A 13,446-nucleotide genomic window follows, 5' to 3' on the forward strand; every position below is an offset into this window, starting at 1 on the left:
TCATGTAAATTTCTTTTTTTTTCCCTTTTGTTCTTCCCTCCTCCCTCAGAGATGGAACCATTAGACACAAATAGGTATACATAAACAACAAACTTTACCTGGAAATCAGCAAATTCTACAACTCCAGGGCAGATTTATTGTTTGTTTGATTGTCTAGACATTAGGAAGGTGGTTAATATGTCAAACAGAAAGAACTTGAAAAAAAGAAAAGAATAATGTAAATTAAACTAAAGGTGTTTTGCTTACATTTTCCCCCCCAGCGGAGAGGTTGTCAAACATTTGGGGGAGGCGGCGTCAACGAACAACAACATAAATTCATGTTTTGGCCTAAAATGGAATCACAGAATTTTGGAGTTTATGGGACCTCTGAGTCCTTCTAGTCTAGGATCCTACCAAGACAAAACATCCCCACTACAACATTGCCGAGAAGGGTTCATCCCACCTTTGCTTAAAAGAATTCCAGTTAGAGGATTCCACTATCTCTAAGTGTAAATACATTCTACTGTATGGATACCGTCTGATTTTTAAGAAGTTATTCCTTGGGGGGCAGCTAGTGTGGTGCAGTGGATAAAGCACATGACCCTGGATTCAAGGAATACCTGAGTTCAAAATCTGGCCTCAAACACTAGATACTTACTAGCTGTGTGACCCTGAGGCAAGTCACTCTTAACCCCCATTGCCGCCCGCAAAAAAAAATAAAAAAAAAGACGTTATTCCTGGTATTAAACCTAATCTGCCATTTTTCAACTTTCTTAACATCCTCTGTCTTCTTTTCTGCCACTCTATCATTCTTATTAAAGATGTAGGAGTATGCCTAATTCTAAAGAAAATGTTGTATTTTATCTGTTTGGCGTATTGCCATGAACCCAAAATTTGTCTCCTAATGGCCAAGCAGTCCTTGGAAAGCAAATGTAGACTGTTAGTAGGACTGTGTGGGAGTGACTCCTGCTTGTACCCCACGGACACAACCCTTGGAGAGTTGGGGGTCACCAGGCTTCAACACAGGAGTTTTGTATCCATGTCTCACTTGGAAAGTGTGGATAATACTTACATTATCTACCTCATGGGTCGTTGTCTTCCCCCCAGTAGAATGTAAGCTCCTGAGTCAGAGAGTCTCATTTTTTGTCTTTGTACACAAGACCTAGCACACAGTAGATGCTTAGTAAATGATGATTATGAGGAAAGCATAATGTACTGGACAGATGTGAGCTCCTTTTTGTGGGCTTCTCCTTCCTCTCAGTCCTGCCCTCAGGCTACAAGTAAAGTGGGTATGCCTGAAGAGGAGGGGTGTAGGCAGGAGGGAGACACATCTTAGTCTGGCTTTTCAGGGGGCCTGGAAGGGAGCCATTCCCCTTCCCCTGGACTTCCCAGGCTCCTGGTCTTTATTCCAGTTGGCTGTGGCCCTGGGCCCTTCCATTTTAGCATTTGTGTTCTCCCCTCTTCCTCTCAGTCTTTTTCTCTCCAGCATCTGTCCTTTTGACTTCCTGTCTGTCTGAGGATTTGGCTGTCCCTCTATCCCAGGTCTGTCTGAGGACTCTTCCCTTTGCTCTCTTCTCAGCTGTTCCTCCCCCCCCACCCCCCCAACACCAGGCAGCCTCTGCTTCTCCCCCAGCCTGGCCTGCTCAGTTCACCCCTCCTTCCTCCCTCCTCCAGCTCAGCCCTGCCCTCACGTGCTTTCCCAGACATACAGCCACTGAGTGGGGGCTCTGGCCAAGCCTGTTCCTCTTCCCGATTGCAACAGGCTCCATGGGCAGCTCCCAGCTCTCCTTGTCCCCGCCCGAGGGCCCAGCTTCCACTCCCACTTCCTGAGCTAAGCAACAGGAGCCTGGGAGGCCAGGCCCGCCCGCTCCCTGCGGCCCCCTGGGGCCACCTCAAGGCCCCCCTGCCTATTCCCCTCCTTGGGGCTCTGGAACTTGCCTGCTCAGGGTTCCTCTTCCAGGCCTTTTGCAAGTCCTGACTTCCCCTGCCCTCCCCCTCCCCTCTCGTATGGACGCCATGCGCCTGTCCCCTGCCTGTTCCCTTCAGGGCCTGGTCTGGGGCCCTCTCATCCTAGGCCTCTTTGGGCTTCTGGCTGGCCATCAAATCAGACAGGTGGAGGCAAGTAGGGCAAAAGGGTGGACCAGGGCAAAGGGAGAGGGGGGTAGGTGGCTCTCTCGTCTGTTTCCTTGTTTCCATCCCATCACCTCTCTACCCTAACTCACCCACCCTCAGGGCCTCCAGATGACAAGTGTGGAGACAAGGGCTATTATGACACCAACACCAGGTCTGCTGTTCCGCTGCCCTCCAGGTGAGAGGACTGAGAGGTGGGAGGAAGCTGGGGTGGACATGAGAGAAGATGGTTGGGAGAGGAGGAGTAGGGGGGCCTGGAGCGATGCAGGACCCAAGGATTCCCCAAACCTCCACTCCTCTTCACCCTCGGTATTCTTGCCTAACTCAGGAAAGGATCTGGAGTTCAGTCCTGGGCAGAGTGAGAAGACCATGGGAAAAAGCTAGAGGGGGCATTAAAGAGACAGAGATAGGAAAGCCCATAGAGAAAAAGAGATGAAAAAAAGTAATGATATCCTTACTTTGTATTATGGTTTGCTTCTTTCCAAGAATTTTCATACCTATTGACTTATATTTTCTTCAGAACACCCCAGGAAGTAGATGCCTCAGTTTACATATAGGGAAACTGAGGCTTACAAATGTAAAAGGTTAGAAATCAAACCTCCTTAAGAGTCTTGATGCCAGTATTCATTAACAATATCATGAAGTTCTGATGGGCAGACTAACCAAGGCTAAGTCATTCTCTACTCATGTGCTCTTATAGGTATGTTTGTCAGTGAGTTTTGTGATGGACACCGAAATACCACGTGTACTGAGTGCGAATCGGGCTCCTATAATGAATTCTGGAACCACATCGGTAAATGCCAACTTTGCCGCAGCTGTGATGAAGGTAAGCTACCACAAGACAGTGCCTGGAAGACATCCCTGGGTAGAGGAGTGGATGATACAGGGTGGGCAACTTCTCCTGGAGAGCCATACTACGATTTCTGAGTTTCTCTCCCATCTATCACAGTGCTAGGCTTTGAGGAGATAGCTCCCTGTAATGCCAGCAAGAAAACACAATGTCGATGCCGCCAGGGAACGTACTGCCCCAACCGGGGTAATGGCTGTGAACACTGTGAGGCGCTCAGCTCCTGCCCACCAGGCACAGAGCCTGAACTTACAGGTCAGAGGCTGCTGAGAGAAGAGGGAAAATGGGAAGTGATTGGACCCTTGGAGAAGGATGGAGGGTGATGGGGGAAGGGGGTGGAGTGATAAGCCTCCGGGATTCCAGTAAACCTTCACTCCCCGGAGGCAAGAATACACCTTCTCTGTCCTGTGCCTAGTGGATACTCCCAGATGGTACCTCTCCTTGATAGAAAACTCCTCCTCCTATATGCTAGTGGGAGAAGGCTGAGATAGGGAAATTGGTATAAGAAAGTGATGGGAGGGCAGCTAGATGGTGCAGTGGATAGAGCACCGGCCCTGGAGTCAGGAGTACCTGAGTTCAAATCCGGCCTCAGACACTTAACACTTACTAGCTGTGTGACCCTGGGCAAGTCACTTAACCCCAAATGCCTCACTTTAAAAAAAAAAAGTGATGGGAAATAGCAAGTAAGTGAGGACATTTATGCCCTGGTTGCTGGGAGAGTGAACCAAGAAATGAATTTAGAAGCTAATCTTGAGAAGAGTTTTCAGGTTGTGACAAATACAACAATATCTAAGGAGCAGGAGAGAGATTAGAAAGTAAAAGGACAGTGATTCAGGAGGGCACAAAGATGGGTATATGTCAGGTAAGGAAGATACCCATAAACTAGGTGAGAACTACCCAGCTAAACATCTACCTCTCTTGCCAGGCAGGATTGGAGAGTCTGACAACAAATGTGTTCCCTGTAGCAGTGGATACTTCAAGAACATATCCTCTCCTGACGTTCGGTGCCAACCTCATACCAAGTGAGTGCCTCTTATCCGGGAGTGGGAATCATCAACCTTCCCCTTCCTTCCCACTGAGTATGAGTTGTCTCTAGCCCACCCCATACACTTTGTGGAATCCCTTTATTCTCTCTCCACTACTCCTAGGAGTTACCGTGGACTATGATACAGATCCAATACACTAGGCAATCATGGTGGGCAAAAGTGTTAATGAGTACATGGGCTGTTTCCTCTTTCTCCTCAGTTGTGAGGCACAGGGCCTGGTGACTGCTGTTCCTGGTACTGCCGAATCTGATGCCAGATGCCATATCTCACCTTGGAAGATACCAGGTGAGAGTCCATGGATTGGGCATGAATCTAAGCCAATACCCTTTCCCCTGTCTAGAGTTAATTCTCTCCTTTAAAATGAGAAGTTAGTGTCCTATTTCTTCCAAAGTTAGGGCTAGGAAGGGGTGGCAAGGGATCTTTAATGAAAAAGTGAGGTGTGTTCTTACTATTTTATATCTACATATCCACACATATTACAAAAATGCTACATACAAATTGTAATGTGCCAAATAATTGCCTACTTCGTATACAGATTTAAATATTATTATTTTGTCACCATATTATCAGATAAGATCCTATACAATTATATACTACTAGTTGTTACTAGAAATTATATATATTATATATTATACATATATTATATATACGTACAAAACACTTTTCTCTGATTATCCTTTCTAGATTTCTGAACTGATAGTATCATATCCAAGGCAGCATAGATCTGAAACTAGAAAGAACCTCAGAAGCCATCTAGTCTAATCCCCTCATTTTACAGATGTGGAAACAGACACAGGGAGGTTTAGGATTTATCTAATGTTTTTATTGAGTCATTTCAGTCATGTCCAACTCTTCGTGACCCCATTTGGGGTTTTCTTGGCAAGGATACTAGAGTGATTTGCCAATTCTTTCTCCAGCTCATTTTACATATGAAGAAACTGAGGCAAACAGGTTAAGTGACTTGCCCAGGGTCACACCCGCTATTAAGTGTCAGAGCCTCATTTGAACTCCGGAAGATGAATCTTCCTGGTTCCAAGCCCAGTGTTCTATCCCCTGTGCCATCTAGGTAGTAATCATCAAGAGGGAGATTTGAACCCTAAGTCCTCTAACTCTAGACACAGTGCTCATTGTTAATAATTATGAGTAACATAACCTGAAAGCTAGAAAGAAACTTAATAATCATTTAGTCCAACCCCCTCTTTCTAGAGACGAAGAAAATGAGGCTATTAGAGGTACATGGCTTGTCACATCAGAATTCAGACTAGACCTCTTAACTTCAGTCTTCTTTCTCCTAGTAAGCCATGTTTCATGTTTGAGAATCAGGTCTTTCTGACTCCAAGTCTAACACTATCCATTAAGTCAAGCTGCCCCCAGAGTAATGCTCCCTGGGTTTTCAATGCTCGAGGTCATAGAGTGTGTGTGTGTGTGTGTGGTGTGTGTGTGTGTGTGTGTGTGGTGTGATATAGATAGAAAAAGATAGATATATCTATATATATTGAACACTGAAAACCCAGTATATCTATCTATCTATACTTATACATAAATCTATATCTATCTACCTAGATCTATATCTACATATTTATTTTCATCATTCTGGTCTAATGATGGAATATCTATGTAATACATACATACACACACTATAGATAGAGATCTCTCTATATCTCTTACGTATCTATACATCCACACACATAGAGATACACATCTATAATGATATAGATATATTGATGAAACATATATATTATCCCTATCTTATCTATATCTTGAACATTGGAAACCCAGGATACTTATCTATCTGTCCATTCATACACATACACAGCAAGATAAAGAGAGATATATGTCTTATATTGATATAGATAGATCGATAAACATTGAAAACCCAGGATATCTATCTATAGATATATCTCTATCTATAGATATCTATATAAATATATATCTTGAACACTGTAACACTCTAGATATCTTTATAGAGAAACCTATACATATATATACACACAATACACATGTACATGCACATATGTGTACACATGTGGTCTCATATGTTTATATACATATATACATGCACACACATTATCCTGGACTTTCTCTGGAGGGAATAAGAGAGGAATTGTTCTCCTAGAATTAATATATGGGAGAACTGGACCCCCAAAGAAATAGGAAATTGGCCTCCCCAGCATAATATCTTAGGGTCTGGAATCAGAATTTGAATCTATGGACCTCTACAAGTGTCTGTGGAATGGGAAAGACCCATACCCATTTCCTTGTCTGGAGAAAAGGATTGAAGATATTCACAAATGAAGCTCAAATAAATATCCACTATCTTAAGAAAGGATCTTGGGGGCTGCTAGGTGGTAAAGTGAGTGGATAGAGCACCGGCCCTGAGTCAGGAGATCTGAGTTCAAATCTAGGCCTCAGACACTTAACCACTTACTAGCTGTGTGACCCTGGGCAAGTCACTTAACCCCAATTGCCCTCATCCAAAAAAAAAAAAAAAAAAGAAAAAGAAAAGAAAGGATCTTAAACCACTGATGCCCCCTTCTTTTAAACCTGAAAAGTACACAAAGGATGCATTCCCCCAAAGCCAGTAGCATAATCCCACTGCCTTTTGGGGTGATTCCTCCTCTAGAGAAGATGGCTGAGGAACAGTCACCTCTCTTATCTGGAGTTTGATCTATGACCCAAGAGTCCTGACCTTCCATATACTTTAAAATAGGATCTGTAGCAGCAAAGAGAGCCAGTGTTCTAATTCAGGGACGCTGGGAATGTCTGAGAGAGCCCCATTCCATTTCTCTGGAGCTTGAAGGACCAGAGCATCCTGGCTTATCCCTTGGCCTGTCCCCATCATAGATACATGGGCACGGAGGTAGAGAGGGATGTCTCTTCTATCTTGAAACATCACCGTTAAGAAGATTCTTTTTGTAACCTCCTTTGGAGGTCTCATTCTGGCACATCACAACCTTGAATCCAGGTGGTACAGTGGGAAAATGACTGAATTTAATGGCAAATGACCTCAGTTCGAATCCTGGTTTTGTCACTGCCCACAGAACCTTGGAGAAATCACTTAACCTTTCTATACCTCAGTCTTCCTATCCACACAATAAAGGGGTTGGACTAGATCACCTCAAATGTATCTTCCCGCTCTAAATCAATGATGCAGACTTAGTTGCCTTTTATTCCAATTCAAGGCTATTTTCTCTTTTTCTGTCTTTGGAAGGCAGAAGAGGGAAGGGAGGGGAAACAGAACCTCACCCTCTTGAGTGCGGTTTCTGTCAGAGATTCTTCTTGGGATCTCCTGTGTGCCTCTTCTTTCTCAAGCTCAGGAATCTCAATTCTATGCTTTTCTATTACAGGGACAATTTTGCTGCTATCTATCCTGGTCCCCATGGCTTCCATTCTACTCCTTATCATTGTCTTCTCCTGTGCCTGGAAGAGACACCCCTCTCTCTGCCGGAAACTAGGTAAAAGGGAGTCGGGTTATGAGAGGGAAGGGAGTTGGGCTCCCTGATCTGGATGGAAGCATCCGTAAATGCCCCATTTCCCCAGTGCTCCTCTCCATTCTCCTGTACCCTAGTTGGTCCAACTCATCGTCCCCATTTTACTTTTTGTAAGATTGGAGGGGGGAGGCTGAGGACTTCTTGTGGCCCCTAGGGAGATAGGACTAGGGATCAAGATGGGGAGAAAGGTATGGCATGTGGGAACTTTGGAAGAGGATGGAGCCTGGGGAGAGGAACAGGGAACCTTAGATCCTTTTTATTTTCATTGCAGGGTTGCTACTCAAGAGGAGACCCGAGGTAAAGGGACCAAGAGAATGTAGGAGGGAGGGAGAGACTGAGGGTACATGCAGCGTGGAAAACAGAACAGAATGGGCAAGGGTGGGAGGAGAAGAGAAATACGCGGCCTGAGGTGCAGAGTTGGGGGAGGGAGGCTGCTTTGCACGGGATGGGGAGGCAAGGGGACACAGAAACTATTGATCTTAGGCAAAGTCCTTGATTGGGTTCTCTTTCCTACAGAGAGGAGGATCTGAATTCTCCCCCAAACCGGAATGTCCCTATCACCAATCAAAGTTCCCTGACTTGGTAGAAGCATTCCTGAATTCTTCAGGAAATGCACCTCTGGTTCCTGATGGACTTCTTCCTCCACCAGCATTGGAAACAGAAATCCTACATCAACAAAATTTCATGGGCCCTGGCAGAGAGCAGGGCCCAGAGCCTGGGGAACAGAGCCAGGAGCTGCCCCCAGGTAAATATGGAGGGAGGGAGGGGTAAGGGATGAAAGATAGGCTACGGGGGCAGCTAGGTGGCACAGTGGATAAAGTACTGGCCTTGGATTCAGGAGGACCTGAGTTCAAATCTGGCCTCAGACGCTTGACACTTACTAGCTGTGTGACACTGGGCAAGTCACTTAACCCCAATTGCCTCACCAAAAAAAAAAGAAAAGAAAAAAAGAAAGATAGGCTACAGAAGGCGGGGTGTAGGAGAAGAGGGAGATAGCACATGGAGGGGGATGCTGAGCTAGACAGAGTATCCTTAAACAGATAAATTCAAAGAAAAAGAGACTGAGAGATGCAGAGAGATAGCTAGAGATAGTCATATGCAGACATTGCTTTAATCAAAGAGAGAGGCTAGCCAAAGAAACAACAACCACAAAAAGGTTAAAAGCCTTAAAAGTAGAAGAAAGAGGGGCAGCTAGGTGGCACAGTGGGTAGAGCACCGTCCCTGGATTCAGGAGGACCTGAGTTCAAATCTGGCCTCAGATAATTGACACTTACTAGCTGTGTGACCCTGGGCAAGTCACTTAACCCTGATTGCCCCACAAAAACAAACAAAACAAATAAAATGGAAGAAAGAAAGAAAGATATTGGAAAATAAGAGATTTTTGAGTGGGATGAAGCAAAAACAGGAGAGAGACTCTCTTTTAGAGGCTGTAGCCTCTTTTTCCCTACCTTATTGTTTGTTCCTTTTTCACCAGGTACCAATGGTATCCATGTCACAGGTGGTTCAGTCACTGTCACAGGCAACATCTATATCTATAATGGACCAGTCTTAGGAGGAGCACGGGGACCAGGAGACCCTCTACTTCCCCCTGAGCCCCCTTACCCTATCCCAGAGGAGGGTACCCCAAATTCTCTGGGCTTCACTGGACCACACCAAGAGGATGGCAAGGCCTGGCATCTAGCTGAGACTGAGACCATGGGATGTCATGACCACTAGCTGAGGATGAAGGAATTCCAATTTGCTGAGTATTCCTGAAAGTGCCTGAGGGAAGCAGAGAAGAGCCAGAGCACGATCTCACCTGAGGCAGTCTCACTTGCACAGGATTTATAGGGGGTCTTACTTAAAGCCCCCTGGGAAAGCAGAGTCACCATTGGGTCGAATCAGAGATACTGCTAAGGGTGAAGTGTCTACTATGGGTATTGGACAGCTGTGAATGCCCTACCAAGGGACTCTAGCACCTACCAGGGCATCAAAGGACATTCTAGTCCTTATCAGGGACTTGTCCATACCAGCTGTGGACACTGTGAGGACACCTGATGCCAACTCCTGCCTGCCTAGTGGTTCTGCCACACACACCACCACCACTACCACCAAGCACAGAATGGATACTGGCCTTGAGGCATTCCCATCCCATGACTGCTGGGAAACTGAACATTCATCCCAACCCCTGAGCCTCAGGGACCCAAGGGGTGGGATAAGTGTCTCTCCAGGGACTTTGGCAGAGCTAGCCTGGAAATGAGGTCAAGTGGAAGAACTCTCCTAGAAGAAAAGGTGTCCCAGTAAAGTGGGGGTGAGGGGTTTAGATTCGGGGGAAGGGTTTTGTAGGGGGGAGGGAAATGGTAGACATATTTATAAATTGTTATGTAACCATTTGGAAATAAAGAGATGTCTAACAACCTGAAAGATTTTATTTCTTTGTTTGTGATCTAGACAAATGCCAATTGAACAGGTAATTATTTTTTTTTATGAGATATTTTATTTTTTCCATTACATGTAAAGATAGTTCTCAACTTTTGTTTATACATGCTTTACAATTTCAGATTTTTCTCCCTCCCTCCCCTCCCTCCCCCCTCCCCTAGACAGCAGGTAATCTGATATAGGTTATATCTATATATCTCTATACATATACATATAGATATATATATACACACACATATATATACACATAATAACATTAATCCTATTTCTGCATTAATCCTGTTACAAGAGAAAGAATCAGAGCAGTGATGCAAAACCTCAAAATAGAAAAAAAAAACAACAGCACCCAAAACAAAAGAAATAATATGGTTCAATCAGCATCTATACTCCACCGTTCTTTCTTTCTTTCTTTTTTTTTTCTTGGATTTGGAGATCCTCTTCTATCATGAGTTCCCTGGAACTCTTCTGTACCATTGCATTGGTGAGAAGAATATAGTCCATCACAGTAGGTCAACACTCAATGTTGATGATACTGTGTACAATGTTCTTCTGGTTCTGCTCATCTCACTCATCATCAGCTCACATAAGACCCTCCAGGTTTCTCTGAACTCCTCCTGCTCAGCACAATAGTATTCCATTGTATTCATATACCACAACTTGTCCAGCCATTCCCCAGTTGATGGGCACCCCCTCAACTTCCAATTCCTTGCTACCACGTAAAGAGCAGCTATAAATATTTTTGTACATGTGGGTCCCTTTCCCCCTTCCATGATTTCTTTGGGCAAAAGACCTAAAAGTGGGATTGCTGGGTCAAAGGGTATGCACAGCTTTATCGCCCTTTGGGCATAATTTCCAAATTGCTCTCCAGAATGGTTGGATCAGCTCACAGCTCCACCAACAATGCATTAGGAACAGGTAATTATTTTGCAAGGACCTCTTATAAAGGATAGAACATTAAACACCAGAAAAATATTTCTTCTGCTGAGTTAATGTGGTTCGGGGACTTACCTTTCAGATAATCTCAATAAGAACAAAACTTGGAAAAGTTAGATGAATGGTTTTTAACCTCTCCATTGGGCTGCGTTTCTCAAGTATCAGATGTTCTAAGTGAGCTTTGACAGGTGCTAGATGTCAGTTAATCTCATATCCTCTTAAACAAGTACGTATCTTTACAAATAATCCTATGTTATGGGTTGCAGTGGGATCCATGTGCTTTAAATGCCGGTTTTCAAGAGGACAAGATCTTTTGACACTCAAGAGTTAAACTTATATTCTCACCCACAAAGAAAGCCAATCCACTCCAGCAAAGGCATATGCAACAAGAGTTGCCTATTGGTAGAACCAATATTTTCTTTTCCCCAGGAAAAGCAGCTTGAATCTTTTCAAGTTCTCATACTAATGATTAGTTGAGACTACTTTCACCTGAAAAGAGAAATACTCAAGCAGATGGTACCATCTGACCTCTTCCATAAAAAAATGAGTGCTTTGAACTCAATAAATGCTTTGTTTGAATGGAAATGAATAGAATTAAACTGAAGTACTGTATCTAAATGAAATTGCCATGATGAGGCACCCACAAAATATCTACCTCTGTAGACAAATATGATTGAACCTGTTGGATGGACTTGTTTACAAATGACAACTATTAATGTAGTTCAGAGACTAAAAACTATTTAGTCATTACAGCTTACCATTAGTTAGATACTTATGTGAGGTTTGTAGAAGCAAGATTCGCCTCTTGCCTGCTAGACACTTAACTCTTTCTTTTTTTTTCATTTGATAGCACATATTGAACATTTTTGTGATCTACTCCATAGTGTATATTACTTAGTATATTATTCTTACCCTGAAATCAGTCTTAAAAAAATATTTCTTGGGGCAACTAGGTGGCGCAGTGGATAGAGCACCGGCCCTGGAGTCAGGAGTACCTGAGTTCAAATCCGGCCTCAGACACTTAACATTTACTAGCTGTGTAACCCTGGGCAAGTCACTTAACCCCAATTGCCTCACTAAAAAAAACCAACAATAAAAACAACAACAAAAAATATTTCTTCTCATTCTTCTAAAACTATTTGATTACATATGACTTTCCACATAAATTTAAAGAACAAATATTTAGTTATATGTTGTTATTTTTGCAGTCTTTAACAATAAAAATTTATTCTAACTTGAATGCATAGGCCATGAAAGCACTGAGGTATTCTTTTTTTAATCATAAAAGTATTTTATTATTTTCTAGTTACATGTAGAGATAGTTTTCAACATTTGTTTTTTGTTTTGTTTTGTGTTTTTTTTATAGATTGAATTTTAATATGTCTCCTTTAATAGTCACCATCATCTCTGGTTATAAGCAATTACTCCCAAGGTTGACTGGCACTGTGGCCAAGGGAAGGATTAGACTCAATCCTTTCATGGCTTGGGCATGGAGTGAAAAGGCACATCATTTGGCATCAGAGAAGTCTCTGTGGGAGAGAGGGGGTTGGGATAGGGGGATGGGCGGTAGCTTGGCCAGGAAGGAAGGGAGGAACATAGCATTCTCATTGGCAGAGGTAGTTGCTCCTGGGTCTGTAGGCAGTGTGGGCAGGAGGTGGGCTGAGACCCTCCCTCACACATGGTACAGGTTGCTGTGACTGCCGCAGTCCCAATCCACCAGTTCACTGCTATGAAACCACAGGCTGATCTCTCTCTGGGCTACTTCCACCGAATCACTGGCATGAACAACATTCCTGCTGATGTGAACACTGAAGTCTCCCCGGATTGTTCCGGGGCAGCTTCTGCTGAGTCAGTTACTCCTACCATGGCCGGAGAGGTACGGACCACATTGTGCCCTTCCCAGACCATAGCGACCACAGGACCAGAGCTCATATAGTTGATCAAGTTTGGATAGAAGGGCTTCTTCTTTAAGTCATGGTAATGTTCAGCAAGGACTTTCTCTGGGGCCTGCAGTAGCTTCATGCCCACCAGTTTGAAGCCTCGCTTCTCAAAGCGCCTGATGACATCTCCAACCAGCCTTCCGCTGAACACCATCTGGCTTTACTGCAACCAGTGTCCGTTCCTGGGTTCTAATAGTCCCGCAGAGTTGTAGACGGAGCAGAATAGAGCTAGGCACTCCTCCCGGGGACAGGGGACTCCTGGAGCAGCTGCCTCGTGCCCAGGGTGCGGTTTAGGTCCCTGGACGTGGCAGCGGCCCAGGAGGCTCCGCAGCGCGCAGCTTGGGAAGAAGCCCATGTCCGCCCCCTTGCCCAGAGCCCCGGGCGGCCGGGCTGCTAGCCCTCAGCCCGCCCGGTCCCCAAGTAATGGGCGTGTAGGAGGAAGGGCAACATTTGTTTTTATAAGATTTCCAGTTTCAAATTTTCTTCCTCCCTCCCCTCCCTCCCCTCCCTCCTTTTCCCTCTCCTCCTCCCCCAAGACAGCAAGCAATCTGATATAGATTATATATGTACAATCACATTAAACATATTTCTGTATTAGTCATGCTGTGAAAGAAGAATCAGAATGAAAGGGAAAAAACTCAAAAAAGAAAAACTACAACAAC

The 13,446-nt window shown here is 44.4% G+C and overlaps 1 protein-coding gene and 1 pseudogene across 1 annotated transcript; one reads left to right on the top strand and one right to left on the bottom strand.

Moving 5' to 3' along the window:
- Window positions 1-1,813: 1,813 nt before the first annotated feature.
- LTBR (lymphotoxin beta receptor) lies at window positions 1,814-9,797 on the top strand. The gene is given in 13 exon segments (XM_043965047.1): window positions 1,814-2,090; window positions 2,210-2,253; window positions 2,256-2,270; window positions 2,273-2,287; window positions 2,810-2,935; window positions 3,059-3,211; window positions 3,882-3,978; window positions 4,202-4,287; window positions 7,350-7,457; window positions 7,765-7,790; window positions 8,014-8,056; window positions 8,059-8,238; window positions 8,968-9,797. Coding segments are annotated over 13 exon segments (1,239 nt in total). The 5' UTR covers window positions 1,814-1,986; the 3' UTR covers window positions 9,210-9,797.
- Window positions 9,798-12,334: 2,537 nt separating this feature from the next.
- LOC122729350 lies at window positions 12,335-13,139 on the bottom strand (annotated as a pseudogene).
- Between the last annotated feature and the right edge of the window lie 307 nt (window positions 13,140-13,446).

The sequence above is a fragment of the Dromiciops gliroides genome, chromosome 5 (assembly GCF_019393635.1).
Source record: "Dromiciops gliroides isolate mDroGli1 chromosome 5, mDroGli1.pri, whole genome shotgun sequence".
Taxonomy (NCBI): Eukaryota; Metazoa; Chordata; class Mammalia; order Microbiotheria; family Microbiotheriidae; genus Dromiciops; species Dromiciops gliroides.